General features: G+C 49.0%; 1 protein-coding gene across 4 annotated transcripts in view; it reads left to right on the top strand.

Annotated features, from left to right (window-relative positions):
- Nucleotides 1–2,101, top strand: part of MAP2K3 (mitogen-activated protein kinase kinase 3) — a 371,386-nt gene extending 369,285 nt beyond the window's left edge. For all 4 annotated transcript variants that reach the window (XM_069645769.1, XM_069645767.1, XM_069645768.1 and 1 more), the window contains one exon: nt 914–2,101. In XM_069645769.1, coding sequence (XP_069501870.1) covers nt 914–1,000 — 87 coding nt within the window. In that variant the 3' untranslated portion in view covers nt 1,001–2,101. The remainder of the gene's footprint in view (nt 1–913) is intronic.
- The last annotated feature ends 17,384 nt before the right edge of the window (nt 2,102–19,485 follow it).

The following is a 19,485-nucleotide window of genomic DNA, read 5'->3' on the forward strand; positions in this document are numbered from 1 at the left end:
CCTGCGCCAAATGTACAATGATGCCACTCCACCCTTTTGCATCCTGCGAAGCACATATAGAAGCACCCTTTTAAAAATTGGATGCGATTGGCACAATTTGAACTGCACATATCTAGTAACTAGATCAAAACGGGGAGTACTGTTGCACGTGGGGTTGGTACAACTGGGTTAAATCATTTTTAAAACTCTTTAGACCAACCCTCCACTACGCCAAAGGCGTTACACAAATCATTTGTACATTTGTCAGGAAAAAAACACCAATGAACCCAAACTGTATATATATTTAGTGAAGCAAACACATATAAATGTGCAAATACATTAGGTATCAACAAACCAATATATACAGAAACAAGTACAGAAACCAAAGGGTTATTGGTATCATCTATATACGCATATACAATAGGTAGGTAAAAAACGAAAGAGGGGATAAGGAAAGAGAGAATAAGGAAGAAAACATTTACAAACTCAAATTCAATTGAAAGCCTAAGCAAAAAGAAAAGCAAAATGGAAAACGGCCTCTATGGCTGCTTAACAAAGGTATAACTTTAGGACACATCTCGGTTATAACCGTTAGTCCTTCTGATATTGTGAACACAGTTTTATACACAGGAATCGGAATCCTTCTATCTAAAAAACATTAGTCTTGCAAGGATCCAGTCCGTCCATATGCCTCGGAGTAAAGATCATCTTCCGAGGTAGGGTCTGCCTCGAACTATTCAGTGTTGTGTCCAGTCAATGTGTTCAGCTCTCCCTGCCACCCAGAGTCGCCCTAGTTCTCAGGTTATCCCAAGGTTTCATACGGCATTGATGTATGCTGCGGTTGGAGTGTACATAATACTTGAATGCACTCGACAATTCTCAATTTGTGTAAGAGATTTTTCTTTAATATTTGTCTTCTATTTTCTTCTCCCAGGACCATCCTTTCTTCATTCTGCACAGCACCCGGGAAACTGATGTTGCTTCGTTCGTGAAAGATATCCTGGGTGACGACCCCAACTGACATGCCACCCTTCTTCAGTGCCCTTTTGGATTTTCACTAAGAGTTAAAAAAAAAAAAAAATTGAAACAAACAAATGTGCGAAGGTTGCCCATGCGTGGATGCAGGACCGGAAACCACACTGAGGAATATGTGGCTGGGGCCATACCCATCCTCCCTCTCTTCTCTTTTGCTACTGTACCCACTGCTCCTCTTTTCCCTACAGTTGCTAATTCTGGCCTCGGTTAGTGACTAGCTGGGAAATGGGATATTTTTTCTCCAAGACATGCAAAATGTGGTTTCTGATATTGGAGCTTTCCCAGCAAACCCACACATTTGAGTTTCCTTTTGAATCCAAAAATATATCACCTGGGATCATTCACATCTGATTAAGCAAAGACCTCGGCAAAGCAGTCTGCTGCCCTGCTCCCTTTTATAATAACCACATGTAGCAATTAGGCAGGCTTGAATTTCAGGTGCCGTCCATAGGCCTAGCGCAGCGGGAGGGCATGAACACCCATCTAGTCTCTTCTGCATGTCTTTGTGACGGAAGCTGCTTTTGTGGACAATTATATTTGTTTCTGATGCTCTAGCCTCCCTCCACCCTTTAGTGGAGGTCCAATAGGCTACTCCTTGGACTTGATGTAAGGAGTCTGTTTTGGGAGACCGCCCAGCACTGAAGTCGCCTACAAAGGGTGTTTGTAGATATGTTGTTCTATTTCACCTCTTATGAGGAGGATGAATTGTTAACCTAATGTCAGATAATGGGGCAAAAAGTGTACAAGAGGGTGGAAAATGTACATGTTTTTTATTTGTGTGTATATACATATATATATATAGAGAGAGAGATATATATGCCTTGAACGTTTTAGCTGATTTTCAGGTTTCAATCAAATGTTTTCAAGACGTTCCCTTTCTTCAGGTACATCGCTGAATAACTTGTCTGCCAAATTTGCCCCACCCCCATGACTGCATGTTGATTTTTTGCGCACCGTATCTCTTTTAAGAATGCCTTTACTTAAGTTTTCCTAATGAATTATTTGCCCTTTATCCCCTACGACACATTAAAAGGAACATGTGTCCATGAGCCAACTGGATTAAAGAATTAATTGTTACAAATGCCGAGTACTTTCTCAGTGTTCATATTTTTTTTGATTACTTAATAGTTGTCCAAGTGAACAATGTTCTGTTTTACCTTAAGTATATTTGTAAGTTTGATCTGTACAAATGTTTTGCCTGCTCTTCCGCACATAACCCTTGTTTTTCCCCACCTACTAATTCTTTTTTTTTTTTTTTTTAGATCAGCGATTTTCCTTTCTAGCTCTCTAGTTGACCTGGAATCTTGACTTTTTCGCCTTTTTTTTTGCATTTGTTTGCTGCTGGTTTTTGAGAAATAATTTGTGCAAGAAATGACCCTTCTAACCATGCCACCTTATTTAGGTCATACTGGAGGTTTTTTCCCCCTAATTATTTTGGGGTTTGAGTTAAGAATAGTAAATCAACCCTAGAATTTGGGAAAACCGTTCTTGTTTGGGTCGATTGCAAATTTCGAGAGTGACGGTAGGTGCATATAGTACGGGTGCAGGCATCGGAGGTAGGAGGCAGCATAGTTGCTAGAAATGTTGTTTGCCTCCAAAGAAAAGTGTGACAAAGTCCCCTGGCTGTCCCTGGGGTTGATGGTTGCACAGTCCGAGGAGACTGGGTGCCACCTCTAGCCAGATGATGGCACCTTGGGTGGTATGGAAGGATCCTCTGACCAACCCTGCCATACCTTAGTAGGGCGGCAGGGGCTTAACACATCATGCCAATATCCAGTGCTCATTTCTTAATGGACCTTGCTCAGTTGAAACCCCAGATGTATACAGTGACCCGTCGAGGGAACCTCATGGCAGACCTGAAACTCTAGTGAAGCATGCTCCACCCATAAGAATTATCGTTTTCCTCAACTTAATATAAGAGAAGGATAACCAGGCCTGGTACTTACTGGGAGAATAATACGTCGATAAAATGTAAAGGAACTGTATATGTGGGGGTGACTGGTTCATCATCCGATGCAGTAGGACTTTTAGTTTGAGGTTAGTATTAAGAGGGGGGCATTGGTGTGGGGAATATAGAAGATTATCAATAAAAGTATAAGTGAAACCTGTGTCCCACTTGTTTCACTATGAAAAGAAGCCAATTCTCCCTGTTGGAGCACCGGAAAAAGCTTACCACCAAAGGTCTTAGAAAGACTTCCAAGCCAAAGTGCAAGCCCTATTCCTTATTCCTATTTAAGCAAGACACTGCTGAACAGAGGACCGGGTATCTTTGATCTATACTTCTACCCACGTAAAGACCAAACTTGAGACATTTTGAGTTACTCCGACAGCTATAACACTTTCACTAATGGTTCGGAAAGGAGGTGCAATACGTAACGGGCAACAATGAACAATTATAGTAGTGACTTAACAGTTAACCATTTGGTGACTATTCAGATGGTTGATTAATATACGAGGGCCAAGCAAGAAGTTTGCTATAAAGAGGCAGTGTTGAAGTGGGTGAAAGCTTTTAAGGCACCAAGCAGTTCCTTGAATGAACTAAACAGGTTTCATATGAAGGAGCAACAGCAGCATTAGAGAAAGCAATGTTGACACCTTGGAACATCTGGAAAATAAAGAGGACGTTTTACAACTAAGTGCCTACTATGGGTTTTGAAGTCCATGAACACAAAACTGAAAAGTGCAAAGATTTGCTAAACCATGGTAAAAAGAAGAAACCGGTCAAGACAAAAAGAAAGCTTTGATGCACAAAAGTACTGATATTTCTGTGAGTAACAAACATAAAGTTCTCTTTGAGCTCCCTTAACACATGTGATGAGAAATGAACACAGAATGTGCCCTATTTTTTTTTTTTTAAAGATTCTGGTTTGAATCTGGAAATAAATAAGGAATATCTTCATCTTTAAAAACACTCAAAGTAAAGACAAAATAACTCCTTGCCTGTTTATTATAAATGAGAGAGAAATACACATTGTTAAAGAGCAAAAAGAGGTGTGTTTGGAAAACAAATAGGGTCTATAAAATGTATCCAGGAGAAAGTCTTTGCTTAATTAAAATGCAAGTAGGTAGGTAAATTAGTTAAACTGTTCATAATCGTTCATTAAAACTCAGCAAATTTAAAATCAGGAAGTCCAGCATAAAGGTTAAACGGCCAAAAATAATGGAGCAAATATATTTTCCCAAGCACAGAAGTCTAAAAGCATTCATGGCTCAGGTTTTTGCTTGTGATCAGTTGAGAAGTTTCCTGCAATTTTTTGGAGCTACATAAAACTCAAATATTACCATTGCCCCACATTGCTGGTTACCATTGCCCCACAATATGAATTGCCATTGCCCCCCATTGCCAGATACCATTATCCCACATTGCCAGTTACCATTGCCCCCACATTTTGTTTACCATTGCTCCACATTGCCAGATACCCTTGCTCTATTATTGCTGATTATCACTAGCCCACATTGCCAGTAACCATTGCCTGCATTGCCAGTTACCATTATCCCACATTGCCATTTAACATTGCCCCCACATTTTATTTACTTTTGCCCCACATTTTGTTTACCATTGCCGTTTACCACCGCCCCACATCAGCAGTTACCATTAGCCCCACATTACCGGTTACCATTAGCCCCACATTGCTGGTTACCATTTCGTCACATTGCCAGTTACCATTGAACCATAATTGATGGCTACCATTAGCCCAAATTGCTGATTACCATTTCCCCACATTGCCAGTCACCATTAGCCTGCATATCCAGTTACCATTGCCTAAAATTGCTGGTCACCATTAGGCCACATTGCCATTTATCACTGATCCACATTGACAGTTACCATTACCCCCACATTGGAAGTTACCATTGCCCCACAAAACTGTTGGCCATTGCCCCATATTTCTGGTTACCATTGCCCCACATTGCCGGTTACCATTGCCGGTTACCATTGCCCCACATTACCTGTTACCATTACCCCAGATTGGCAGTTACCATTAGCCCCACATTGGCTGATTACCATAGCCCCACATTGCCAGTTACCATTGACCCATAATTGCTGGTTACCATTATCCCACATTGCCAGTTACCGTTGCCCCACCTTTGCCAGTTACGATTTGACCACATTGTTACCAATGGCCCATAATTGCTGTTTACCATTTGTCCACAATGCTGGTTACCATTGCCCACCATCGCCAGTTACCATTGCCCCACGTTTCTGGTTACCACTGCCCCACGTTTCTGGTTACCATTGCCCCACGTTGCCGGTTACCATTTCCCCATCTTGCCAGTTCCCATGCCCCACATTGCAAGTTACCTTTACCCTACATTACTGGTTACCATTGCCCCACATTGCCACATAGCATTGCCCCATACTTGCTGGTTACCATTTGCTCACATTGCTGGTTACCAATGTCCCACATTGCCAGTTACCATTAGCCCACATTTCCAGTAACCATTGCCTCACATTGCCAGATGGCACTGCCGCACATTGCTGATTACCATTGATCCACATTGCCAGTTAACATTACCCCATATTGCCAGTTACCATTACCCCCACATTGCCCCACCTTGGCAGATACCATTGACCCAGATATCCGATTACCATTGCTCTACATTTCCGGTTCCCATTGTCCCATATTGCCAGTTCCTATTACCCCACATTGCCGGTTACCATTGCCCAACAATACTGGTTGCCATTGCCCCACATTTCCTGTTACAATTGCCCACATTACCATTACCCCACACCCCACATTGCTGGTTACCATTGCCCACATCGCCAGTTACCATTGCCCCACATTGCATGCAACCATGGCCTCACATTGGCAGTTACCATTACACCACATTGCTTGTTACCATTGCCCCTACTTGCCAGTTACCATTGCCCGACGATACTGGTTGCCATTGCCCCAGATTTCTGGGTGCCATTGCCCACGTTACCATTACCCCACATTGCTGTTTACCATTGCTGCATATTGCTGGTTGCCATTAGCCCACTTTGCTTGCAACCATTGCCTCACATTGGCAGTAACCATTTTCCTATGTTGCCAGTTACCATTGCCCCACATTGCCAGTTACCATTGCCCCACATTGCCAGTTACCATTTCCCCACAATGCCGGTTACCATTGCTCCCACATTGCAGTTACCATTGCTCCCACATTGCTGGTTACCATTGTCCCACATTGCCAGTTACCACTATCCCACATTGCCAGTTACCATTACCCCCACATTGCTTGTTATTATTGCCCCACATTGGCAGATACAATTGCCCCACATTGCTGATTACCATTGTCCCACATTGCTGATTACCATTGCCACACATTGCCAGTTACTATTACCCCACATTGGCAGTACCATTGCCCCACATTCACAGTAATAATTGCCCCAAAATGCTGGTTACCATTAGCCCACATTGCTGGTTACCATTGCCCAACCTTGCCAGTTAACACTGCCCCAAATTGCTAATTACCATTACCCCACATTGCCATTAACCATTGCCCTACATTGTTGGATACCATTGCCCCACATTTCCAGTTACCATTGCCTCACATTGCTGGTCACTATTAGCCCACATTGCCAGATACCATTGCCGCACATTGCCAATTACCATTGATCCACATTGCTAATTATCATTAAACCACATTTCCGGTTACCATTGCCCCCACAATACTGGTGGCCATTGCATCACATTTCTGGTTACTATTGCCAACATTACCAGTTACCATTGTCCCCACATTGATGGTTACCCTTGCCCCACATTTCCAGATACCATTGCTTAATAATTGTTGGTTACCATTTGTCCACATTGCCAGATACCACTGCCCCACATTGCCATTTACCACTGATCCACATTGACAGTTACCATTACCCCACATTAGAAGTTACCATTGCCCCACATTGTCAGTTACCGTTGCCCCACAAAACTGTTGGCCATGGCCTCATATTTCTGGTTACAATTGCGCCACATTGCCAGTAACCATTGCCCTACATTGCTGGTTACCGTTGCCACATATTGCCAGTAATCATTGCCCCACATTGCCTGTTACCAATGGCCCACATTGCTGATTACCATTAGCCCTCATTGCCAAATACCATTCCCCTCATTGCCAGTTACCATTGCCCTCATTGCCAGTTACCATTGCCCTCATTGCCAGTTACCATTATCCCACATTGCAAGTTACCATTATCCCACATTGCAAGTTAGCATTGCCCCCACATTTCTGGTTACCATTGCCCCACATTGCCAGATACAATTGCCCCATAATTGCTGGTTAACATTTGTCCACATTGCTGGCTACGGTAGCCCCACACAGCCAGTTACCATTATACCTCATTGCCAGTTACCATTACCCCACATTGGCAATTAACATTGCCAGATATCATTGCCCCACATTGCCAGTTACCATTACCCCACATTGCCGATTACCATTATCCCACATTTCCAGTTACCATTGCCTACATTGCCAGTTACCATTACCCCACATTGCCGGTTACCATTGCCGCACATTGCCATTTACCATTATCCCACATTGCCAGTTACCATTACCCCACATTGCAGGTTACCATTGCCCCACATTGCCAGATACCATTGCTCCATAATTGTTGGTTACCATTTGTTGACATTCCTGGTTATCGTTGTCCAACATTTCCAGTATCCATTGCCTCACATTGCTGGTCACCATTAGACCACATTGCCAGATACCACTGCCCCACATTGCCGGTTACCATTGCCCCACATTACCGGTTACCATTGCCCCACATTGCCGGTTACCATTGCCCCACATTGCCGGTTACCATTGCCCCACATTTCCTGTTAACATTACCCCACATTGGCAGTTACCATTGCCTCACATTGGCAGTTACCATCGCCCCACATTTATGGTTACCATTGCCCCACATTGTCAGTTACCATAGCCCACATTGTCAGTTATCATGGGCCCCACATTGCTGGTTGCCATTGCCTCACATTGCCAGTTACCATTGCCCCCACATTGCTGGTTACGATTTGACCACATTGACAGTTACCCTTGCTACATAATTGCTGGTTACCATTTGCCCAAATTGCTGGTTACCATTGCCATCATTGCCAGTTACCAATGCCTCAAATAGCTGGTCATCATTAGCCCACATTGTCAGATACCATTGCTCCACATTTCTGGTTACCATTGTCCCACATTGCCAATAACCAATGCCCCACATTGCAAGTTACCATTGCACCCACATTGCCTGTTACGATTTGATCTCATTGACAGTTACCATTGCCCCATAAGTGCTAGTTACCAATGCCCAACATTACCGGTTAGCATTGCCCCCACAATACTGTTGGCCATTAATCACATTTCCAGTTACCATTGCCTCATAATTGCTGGTTACCATTGCCCCACATTGCTTGTTACCATTGCCCCACATTGCCTGTTACGATTTGATCTCATTGACAGTTACCATTGCCCCATAAGTGCTAGTTACCAATGCCCAACATTACCGGTTAGCATTGCCCCCACAATACTGTTGGCCATTAATCACATTTCCAGTTACCATTGCCTCATAATTGCTGGTTACCATTGCCCCACATTGCTTGTTACCATTGCCCCACATTGCTTGTTACCATTGCCCCACATTACTGGTTACCATTGCCCAACATTTCCTGTTACCATTACCCCACATTGCCTGTTACCATTGCCCCCAATTGCCTGTTACCATGAGTCCCACATTGCTGGTTACCATTGTCTCACATTTCCAGTTACCATTGCCTCATAATTGCTGGTTACCATTGCCCACATTGCTGGTTACCATTGCCCCACATTGCAAGTTACCATTGCCCCCACATTGCCGGTTATGATTTGAACACATTGACTGTTACCATTGCCCCACATTGCTGGTTACCATTGCCCCACATTGCCAGTTAGCATTATCCCACATTGCCAGTTACCATTGCCAGTTATGATTTGAACATATTGATAGTTACCATTGCCCCACATTGCTGGTTACCATTTGCCCACATTTCTGGTTGCTATTGCCCCATAATTCCGGTTACCATTGCCCACATCACCAGTTACCATTACCCCACATTGCTGGTTACCATTGCTGCACATTGCCGGTTGGTATTAAAGCACATTGCTGGTTGCCATTGCTCCATAATTCCGGTTACCATTGCCCACATCACCAGTTACCATTACCCCCTCATTGCTGGTTACCATCCCTGCACATTTCTGGTTGCCATTCGACCACATTGCTTGCAACCATTGCCTTAGATTGCCAGGTTTACCATTGCTCACATTGCCAGTTACCATTGCCCCAGATTGCCAGTTACCATTATCCCACATTCCCAGTTACCATTACACCACATTGCTGGTTAACATTGCCCCACATTGCCAGTTATCCTTACCCAACAATACTGACTGCCATTGCCCCACATTTCCGGTTACCGTTGACCACATTTACAGTTACCATTACCCCACATTGCTGGTTACCATTGCTGCACATTGCTGGTTGCCATTAGCCCACATTGTTGCAACCATTGCCTCATATTGCCAGTCATCATTACCCCACATTGGCAGTTCCCATTTTCCTACATTGCCATTTACCATTGCCCCATAGTGCTGGTTACCATTTGCCCACATTGCCAGATACCATTGCCCCACATTGCCAGATACCATTGTCCCATTATTGCTGGTTACCATTTGTCCACATTGCTGGTTACCATTGCCCAACTTTGCTAGTTACCAATGTCCAACATTGCTGATTACCATTGTCCCACATTGCCAGTTAGCATTAGCCCACATTGCCAGTTACCAGTAGCCTACATTTCCAGTAATCATTGCCGGCCACCATTAGACCACATTGCCAGATACCACTGTTCCACATTGCCAGGTACCATTGATCCACATTGCCGGTTACTATTGCCCCAATTGCCAGTTTTACCCGACATTGGCAGTACCGTTGCCTCACATTGCTGGTTGCCATTAGCCCACATTGACAGATATCATTGTGCCACATTGCCAGTTACCATTGATCTACATTTCCAGTTACCATTACCCCACATTGGCAGTTACCATTGCTCCACATTTCTGGTTACCATTGTCCCACTTTGCCAGTCACTGTTACCCCACATTGCTAGTTACTATTGCCCCACATTCCCGGTTACCATTGCCCCACAATACTGTTGGTCATTGCCCCACATTTCTGGTTACCATTGTCCCACATTGCCAGTAACCACTGCCCCTAACCATTGCCCCATATTGCTGGTTACCATTGCCCCACTGTTACGCTCACCTGGTATCCACGGGGACACCACCCAGCCCTGGTTGGATGATTTGTACTCTTGAACCCGGTCCCTTGGTAAGACCTCTGGTTAAAGATGGGTCTGCAATATAGGAAATCTGGATTCAATACCAGATTGTCTTTGTTTTCCCACCTCCCTTGGCCTCAACTCCTTCCTCCCCCGTGGGCCCTCTCCTCACCTTAATATTGTAAAAGGTGGATTCTCCATCCTGCTCCTCGTGGCAGGGGCGCGTAGATGTAGGGGTCGAGCAGTGACCAAGTTACTTCACTGGTGCAAGCCCCCCCTGTGGGAATCCAGGCCTGCTGCGACTCCATAGGTTTGCTGCGTTACAGTCTTTATATGCAGTTCTTATGTTCCTCTTAGTTCGAATAATAGTCTTGCTTCTTTCCTTTTAGGTATGGAAAGGTATTTTGATGTTGTCATGTAGTTTGAAGATGAGCATAGGCCGGTAGGCGAAAGAGCGGTGTGCGTGATGCTGTGTGGTGAGTAATGCGTGATGCGTGGCGCTGTTTCACCTTTTATATTGCTAACCTGTGTCTTTTCTCACCTTGCAGGTTGTGATGTTCCTCACCGAGCGCCATAATGTTCCAGCAATGATACTGACCAGGAGATGACTAACCAGGTAAGAATTGCGCGGCTTTCTTCATTCGGGAGGAAACGTGATTAAACTCTTACTAATGCTATCTTTCTTTCTCCTCTTTCCAGGTTATGGTATTCCAGGATGAATGCGGTGCTGGATGATGGAGTTCGTACCTTCAGGTGAGTGGAACTGAAGTTGGCGATGGATTGATGACAGGATACTGTTCCAGGTAAGTTTCGTAGTGTTCTTTCTCTCTCTGCAGGTTCTTGGTTTCAGGTAAGCTGGCATCAAAGAATTGGACACAGTGAGCGTTACGCTGCCCACAGCAGAATAACGCAAAGCATGTTCTGCTGTTTGGGTGCGGTTTAAATAGTCTCGGGTAAAGTAGTCCAGGTAAAATAGTCCCAGGCCTGCCACACCCAAAGTAGTCCAGGTAAAGTAGTCCCCGGCCTGCCACACCAAAAAGTCTAGACCGCATAGCTCAGTTCCTTGTAACTGAGCTATGTGTGTGCCTCCATGTTGGCCGGACCCCCCCCCCATGTTAAATAATCCCAAGTAAATAGTCCCATTCTAATGTTGGTCTTCATGATGGTTATGAGCCTGGCGCCAAAGGTGCCAGCACTGACTCCAAGAGAGTCTTGGATGAGGTTTTCAGGCATTTGACCTGGCCGTAACTGGAATTCTGACGTGCCAGTGAGGGCCAGGGGTAAGGATCATGACACCCACATTGCCTGTTACCATTGCCCCACATTGCCAGTTACCATTGACCCATAATTGCTGGTTACCATTGCCCCATATTGCTTGTTACCATTATCCCACATTGATGGTTACTATTGCCCCTCATTGCCGGTTAGCATTGCCCGGCAATACTGTTGGCCATTGCCCCACAGTTCTGGGTACCATCATCCCACATTGCCAGTAACCATTGCCCCATATTGCTGGTTACCATTGCCCCACATTGCATGTTACCATTACCCCACATTGGCAGTAACCATTGCCCCTTTGCCAGTTACTATAGCCCAATAATTGCTGGTTACCATTGCCCCAGAATGCCAGATACCAATGCCCCATTAATGCTGCTTACCATTTGTCCACATTGCAAGATATCACTGCCCACATTGCTGAGTACCATTGCCTCACATTACCAGTAACCATTGCCCCATATTGCTGGTTACCATTAATCCACATTGGCAGTTACGATTGCCCCACATTGCTAGTTACCATTGACCCATAATTGCTGGTTACCATTGCCCCACATTGCTGGTTACCATTGCCCCACATTGCTGGTTACCATTATCCCACATTGCCAGTTACCATTGCCGGTTACGATTTAACCTCATTGACAGTTACCATTGCCCCATAATTGCTGGTTACAATTTGCCCACATTGCTGGATACCATTGCCCAACATCGCCAGTTACCAATGCCCCACATTGGTGATTTTCATTGCCCAACTTGCCAGTTTCCAGTAGCCCAAATTTCCAGTTACCATTGCCTCACATTGCTGGTCACCATTACCCCACATTGCCGATTACCATTGATCCACATTGACAGTTATCATTACCCCACATTGGCAGTTACCATTGCCCCACATTGCCATTTAACATTGCCCCACATTGCCGGTTAGCATCGCCCTGCAAAACTGTTGGCCATTGCCCACAGTTCTGGTTACCATCGTCCCACATTGCCAGTTACCATTGCCCCTATTGCTGGTTACCATTGCTCCACATTGCCTGTTACCATTACCCCACATTGGCAGTAACCATTGCCCGACTTTGCCAGTTACCATATCCCCATAATTGCTGGTTACTGTTGACCCATATTGCCAGATACCATTGCCCCATAAATTCTGCTTACCAGTTGTCCACATTGCCAGATATCACTGCCCCACATTGCTGGGTACCATTGATCCACATTGCCGGGTACCATTGCCCCACATTTCCAGTTACTAATAGCCCACATTGGCAGTACCATGGCCCCACATTGACATTAATCATTGCTCCACATTGCTATTTACCATTGCCTGTTACCATTACCCCACATTGGCAGTTACCATTGCCCCCACGTTGCCAGTTATCATGAGCCCCACATTGCTGGTTACCATTGCCAGTTACCATTGCCTCATAATTGCTGGTTACCATTATCCTACATTGCCAGTTACCATTGCCCCCACATTTCCGGTTATGATAGTATAGAGAAGGAGCTAAGTACCCCCACCTTAATCACCTCGCCCATCTTGCCTATGTGTTGGGAACTAGAGTGTGAGACATGTGCGGTACCAGTGAAAAACTGATACCAAGGAGAATCCTGAAAGCAAGCTTCCCATTGACAAAACCATACCTGCATACAAGACTATGTGATGGCCATTTGAATGAAATCCTGGAAAAAACGGGACCAATGAATGGCAAAAACGAATGGTGACATCATACAGAGTTGAGCTGACTTACATAGAAGAGATTCAGAGACTAGAAAATGCAGATATTCTATAAAGTATCAAGAAAGTATCGAAGATAAGTAGCATCTTGGGATCAAGATGAAGACATTTATGCTATGGAAATGAAGATGTGAAGCAGTTTTACATGTGTACAGATGCAAAGAAACGCAAGCAGACATGCATTCTTGAGGCTCTCTTTATAGTGATTAGATTGCGGCATATGCCAACATATACATCTATATATAAACAAGTAATGAATGGATGCTTGCTCTACTCTTGGGCTAAAGAAGGAAGGCCTTGTTCCAGTTTGTTGCAGTTAGAAAACAAGTGAATTACAAAATGAATCTCAGAAAGGGGAGACTGGATGAGCCAAGTATTTATAATACACAAGAGGCCCGATTTTTGTGGTCTTCAGTCACGTGGAGGGATGAAGTTGGATGGGAATGATGGTCACACCTCCGCATAAGGGCATAGCGTGCCTTCAATCCCCTGAATTCTCCAGAGCAAGGCACACTCCCAAGGACAAGTTCAAAGCCCTAATTGACAGCAGACCACTGAGGTGATGATGGATGAATATGCTAATTGGTGGGAATCTATGGTCAAAGACTAGCTGACCAGCACCTGGAAGCCCAGTCTGCGTGCTGCTAACATAGGAGGGAAAGTACTGACAAAGGTTAGAGTGCCAACCAATGGTAGGGGCCACATGATTAAGGGTCCTATAGTTTGTGTAGCCAATGGGATGTTGTGTATTTAGTGACATTCATAGTGACCTGTTTTAGGGGAGGGCTTAGTTGCCCCACCTGATAAGAAATTAATCACTTTCTTTCACTGCCTTAGACTAGTATTTAACATATACTTCTCCAGCATGGGGTCTGGCATGGATTCACATGCTCATGAATATTCCCCGTCGTCAGGCTGGGAATCCTCGGTAAAGAAAAAACCAGTATCAGTTTCGTTTCTGATCTGTCTTTCGTAGTAATAACCAATCACTGGTCTCTGCGTCATACTGACCACAGCCAATGACTGCCCTCTACCTAAGCACCGCCTCTGGCAGCCATCTTCAGATTTTTACCGCACGTTCATGTGTTGGGATCCTCGTGCTATTGCTCTCGAGCGTTAGTGCTACTTTTTCACAAAAACTTCGATTCTTTCGGTCAAAAGAGCCTCAAGCTCCACCGATCCTACATCCGATCAACGGGGACCCGTGTCGGATTCATCTGTGCCCCTCAAGGGTGAAGATTTCGTCGAGCTACACTTCGGAGGACTCCAGAAGCTTCTCAGGCCCGGTCTCGGAGATGGCCCAGGAGAAGGGAAGCTCGACGCCCGGAAAGCTGTTCAGGGCCTGCCCTGGATGCCAGCTGCAGAACGTCTTCAAGGAGGACGAACACTCTTTCTGCCTTTACTGCCTTCATGGGGACAAGACGCACGTGGAGAAGGACTGTGCGTTTTGCGGCAACATGTCGGAACGGACCATGAAGGACCGCCATCAACGTCTCGCCAGCTGGCTGGAGGGTAAGAGCCCGTCTGGCGAGAAGAAGAAGAAATCTGAGCGGTCTTCTAAGACCTTTGAGGGCGCCCCGGCGACGGGGGCCCAACATAAGGCCAAGCACCGCGAGTCCGCTGGCACCGGGAGCGCCGAACGGTCGGGCTCTACGGGCGCCAGGCAGGGCGCACCCTCCCCGGCACCATCAACCACGAGCCAACGCTCTGGGTCGGGTAAGAGGAAGGCCGAGCACCCGGCGAAGCTCCTGAAGAGACCCCGGTCGAGCTCTAAGGCAGAGGAGGAGCGTGGCAGTGCCCCCTCCCTCAAGGATAAGGCGGTGAGCGCACCTAAGGTGGTGAAGGCCTTGATCCATTCGACCAAGCCCTCTATCGAGACGGTCGCGGCGGCCCTGGCCCAGCCTGTGGAGGCTGCACCAGTGGTGGCGGCCTCGGGGCCCAGAATCTCCCTGCCTCCTCGGAGGGAGTCTTCTTTCGTGCCCATCGATAGGACCCCCGTGAAACCCTCCGTGGGGAAGAAGGGGGGGCAGGGCGTCGTCGTAGATTCGGCCTCAACCTCAGAAGAGGAACTGATCGAGGTCTTAAGCCACGGCCTAGGCGTGGAACAAGACCAGCCCGTCGGAATGGGCCCCGACGCAGGTGACGACGACGACATCGTCGAGGATACCGACGGGGCCCCTGCTCGCCCGTCGGATTCCCCTCTGCCAGCGCCGCAAGACAACTCAGCGGCCATTTTGTTGGCTATACAGTCCTTATGCTCCGAGATAAGGACGAGACTACCGTTACCGACGGAGGAACCTCTCCCGTCGGGGGATCCAGAACCGGGACCTTCTGGTGTTCCCCCTACCAAGAAAAGAAGGATCCATCCACCGCCTCCTTTTCAACCGTCGCGCCCCGTCCAGCCCTCCTCCCCGTCCACCCGAGGGGATGATACGGGGGGCTGACACGGCAGCGACGGGTACGGACGAGGAGGCATACGACGAGGATTTTCCGTCGTCGCCTCCCACCAGGGCTTCTCCGCCCGACGAGATTGGATCGTTCCACTCAATGATCGCCAGGGCATCCGAGCTTTTCCAACTCTGCCCTGAGGAGAAGAAAAAGGAAGGCTTCCTTTACCAACGACGCGAGACCAAGAGGAAGACGGTCCTCGCAGTGCCTCTGTTGGACGACATTTGGGATGAGGGCCTTTCCCTCCTCAAGAACCCTTCCACGACGCCAGCGAAAAGAGACCGGTACGAGAAAAAGTACCGGGTCCCGGACTCGGCCCCCCTATGCCTCCGGGCGCAGCCTACCCCGGACTCCGTCGTCTCCGCGGCAGCCAGGAAGAAAGCAGGGGGGGGTGCGGCCTCCACGTCGACTTCCCCGCCGGACGGCGAGGGAAAGAAATTGGATGCCATGGGACGCAGAGTCATCTCGTCGGCGGCGACGACGATTAAAGCGGCCAACGCCTTGGCTATCGTGGCCCGCTACGACAGGGAACTCTGGTACAAGATAGCTCCCCTGCTGGATTTTCTGCCGGACGACAAGAGGGCGGAGGCCCTTGAGATCCTGCAGGAAGGTGAGGTGGCCTCGGACCACGCCATCACCGTGGCGACGGACATCGCCGACACTGGGTTCCGCCAGATGGGCAACGGCGTTTGCCTTCGACGTCGCGGATGGCTCAAGGCTACGGACTTTCGACAGGACGTCCAGACCAGGGTCCTGGACATGCCCTTCGACGGGAACAACCTGTTTGGGAAGACAGTGGACGATTCCCTTCAGGCCATCAAGGCGGATACTGAGACGGCCCGGGCCCTTGGAGTACTGCAGCAACGGCGGACGCCCTTTCGGAGCGGCGGAGGCAAGGGCGCCTCCAAAGGTTCCGGCGGCGGTTTCGCTTCCTACCGTCAAGCGGCCCGCTCGTCGTCGCAAGAGGCCTACAGAGGACGAGGCAAGTCTGGCGGCCCCCGCCGTCGTCGCCAAGGAGGCCAAGGCGGCAAGGCCGCGTCCAAGCAGGATTGAACCGGCCGTGGGGTCGGGCCCCCACCGGAGCACCCCGGTGGGAGGCCGGCTGGCGGGCTTCGTCAGCGTGTGGGAGTCCATCTCCGCCGACCGTTGGGTGCTGGACGCCCTGGCCCGGGGCCACGCGCTCGAGTTTCAAAGAAGGTGCCCGCGCGTCCCCCCCGTGGCCAGGAAAGAACTTCACGTCCCTCAACTTCTCCTGGAGGTAAAGGCGATGCTCAGAAAGGGCGCCATCGAACTCGTCCCAAAGAGGCTTCGGGGCTCCGGAGTCTACTCGCGTTACTTCCTCGTGAAGAAGAAGACGGGAGGATGGCGCCCCATCCTGGACCTGCGACGCCTGAACAAGTTCATCAAGGCGCAGAAGTTCCGGATGGTCACCCTCCAGCACGTCCTGGGTCAGCTGGAGGAAGGAGACTTCCTATCGTCGTTGGATTTGGAGGATGCCTACTTCCACATTCCCATCCTAAAGGGGCACCGAAAATTCCTCAGATTCGTGGTCCAAGGGCGTCATTACCAGTTCAAAGCCCTTCCCTTCGGACTGCGGTCGGCACCCAGGGTTTTCACCAAGTGCCTCGCACCGGTGGCGGCGCAGCTGCGCCGCGAGGGGATTCACGTGTTTCTGGGAGCGAGGCTCGACACAGTGTCCCTTCTGGCCTCCCCGTCGGAGGAGAGGACCAGGACCATCTTGGGCAAGGTGCAACGGATGTTGGTGGCCGACGCGGCCAAGGTGAGGTCCATCAAGTCCCTCCTCGGGATGATGTCTTCCTGCATCTACCTCATTCCCATGTGCAGGCTCCGGATGCGCCCGCTGCAAGAGTTCCTGGATGCTCGCTGGATCCAGACGACGGGCAGCTTCGAGGAAAGGATCAAGCTCGACGAGAGTTTCCGACGAGCGATACGGTGGTGGGGCACCCGCGCGCATCTGACGGCGGGCATGGACTTCCAGACCCCAGCCCACCAGGTGACTGTGACCACGGATGCCTCCCTAGAAGGGTGGGGAGCGCACACCGAAAATCTACACGCGAGGGGACTCTGGCTCCCGACGGAGAAGTCCCTGCATATCAACGTCCTGGAGCTCCGTGCAGTGTTTTGGGCCCTCAGGTCCTTCCTTCCGTCCCTCAAGGGCAAGGTGGTGAGGATCTTCACCGACAACACCACCACCATGTTTTACATCAGGAAACAGGGCGGAACCAGGTCCCCAGCGCTGTCCAAGGAGGCGCAGGACCTGTGGCATTGGGCCGTCGCCCAAGGGATTCTTCTGGTGCCGTTTCATCTGGCAGGGATAAAAAACACCATCGCCGACTCACTCAGCAGGGAGCTGCGCTCGTGCCACGAGTGGGAACTACGGCAGGATCTGGTGGATCGCCTCTTCCGACGGTGGGGCACACCCCAGATCGACCTGTTCGCGACGGCGACGAACACCAAGTGCCGGAGGTTCGCCAGCAGGTTTCCCCAGACGAGGAGCATGGGCGATGCTTTCTCGTTCCCCTGGGAGGGCCTGTTCCTCTACGCGTTCCCTCCCTTGCCTCTGCTAATCCGGCTCGTCAACCAGCTCAAGAGGTCACGGTGCAGGATGATCCTCGTCGCACCTGCGTGGCCGAGGCAGATATGGTTCCCGGACCTTCTGGACTTGTCGGCGTCCCCGCCAATCAAGCTGCCGGCGGACGCGGATCTACTCTCCAGGGAAGGAGGCGCCATCCTCCACCACGACCCGAAGTCGCTGAACTTGCAGGCCTGGCTCCTGCAGCGCTAGAGTTTGGAGGATACGACATACCGGCCGATTGCAGAGAGGTTCTTGCAAAGGCCAGGGCGTCCTCGACTCTTAAATGCTACGGACACAAATGGAAGAGGTTCTCTGTCTGGTGCTACGCACAGAAGATTAACCCTCTACGGATTACGGCTCCCCAAGTGCTGCCGTACCTGCTGACGCTGGCCAAAGCTGGTCTGGCACACGCGTCCATCAAGATTCATCTTGCTGCGATCTCCCGATACACCAGAACCACGGGCCGGACGTCCTTGTGGTCTCATCGTCTGGTGAAGGAGTTCATGAAGGGACTGTTCAGATCGTTCCCGCCGGTGAAGGCTCCGGCCCCGGCGTGGGAGCTCAACGTGGTGCTGACCAAACTCATGGGACCCCCGTTCGAGCCTCTGCACTCGGCCCCGTTGAAGTTTCTATCGTGGAAATCAGCTTTTCTCGTGGCCATCACCTCCGCACGACGAGTGGGAGAGATCCAGGCCCTTTCCTGCAAGGCCCCGTACTTGACTTTCCACGACACGAGGGTAGTGCTCAGGACGCACCCCTCCTTCATGCCCAAGGTACCGTCGGACTTTCATCTCAACGAACCCTTGGTGTTACCTGTGTTCTTCCCGTCGCCTTCGTCGCCGGCTGAGAGGACTTTGCACTCGCTGGATGTAGCTAGAGCGCTGAAGTTCTACGTGGACCGCACGAAAGGTTTTCGGAAGACGTCACAACTCTTTGTGAACTTTGGACCTGTCAATCAGGGGAAGGCTCTCTCGAAGGCTTCCATCTCCAGATGGCTCTCCGGCTGTATCATGTACTGTCACCGGTTGGCAAACCGACCGCTGCCTGGCCGTCCGAGAGCCCATTCCACCAGAGCGATCGCAGCTACCACGGCGTTCCTATCTGGTGTGCCCCTGCTGGACATATGCAGGGCTGCTACGTGGAGGTCG

Source organism: Ambystoma mexicanum, chromosome 2p, assembly GCF_040938575.1.
Source record: "Ambystoma mexicanum isolate Mex_15411 chromosome 2p, UKY_AmexF1_1, whole genome shotgun sequence".
NCBI lineage: Eukaryota > Metazoa > Chordata > Amphibia > Caudata > Ambystomatidae > Ambystoma > Ambystoma mexicanum.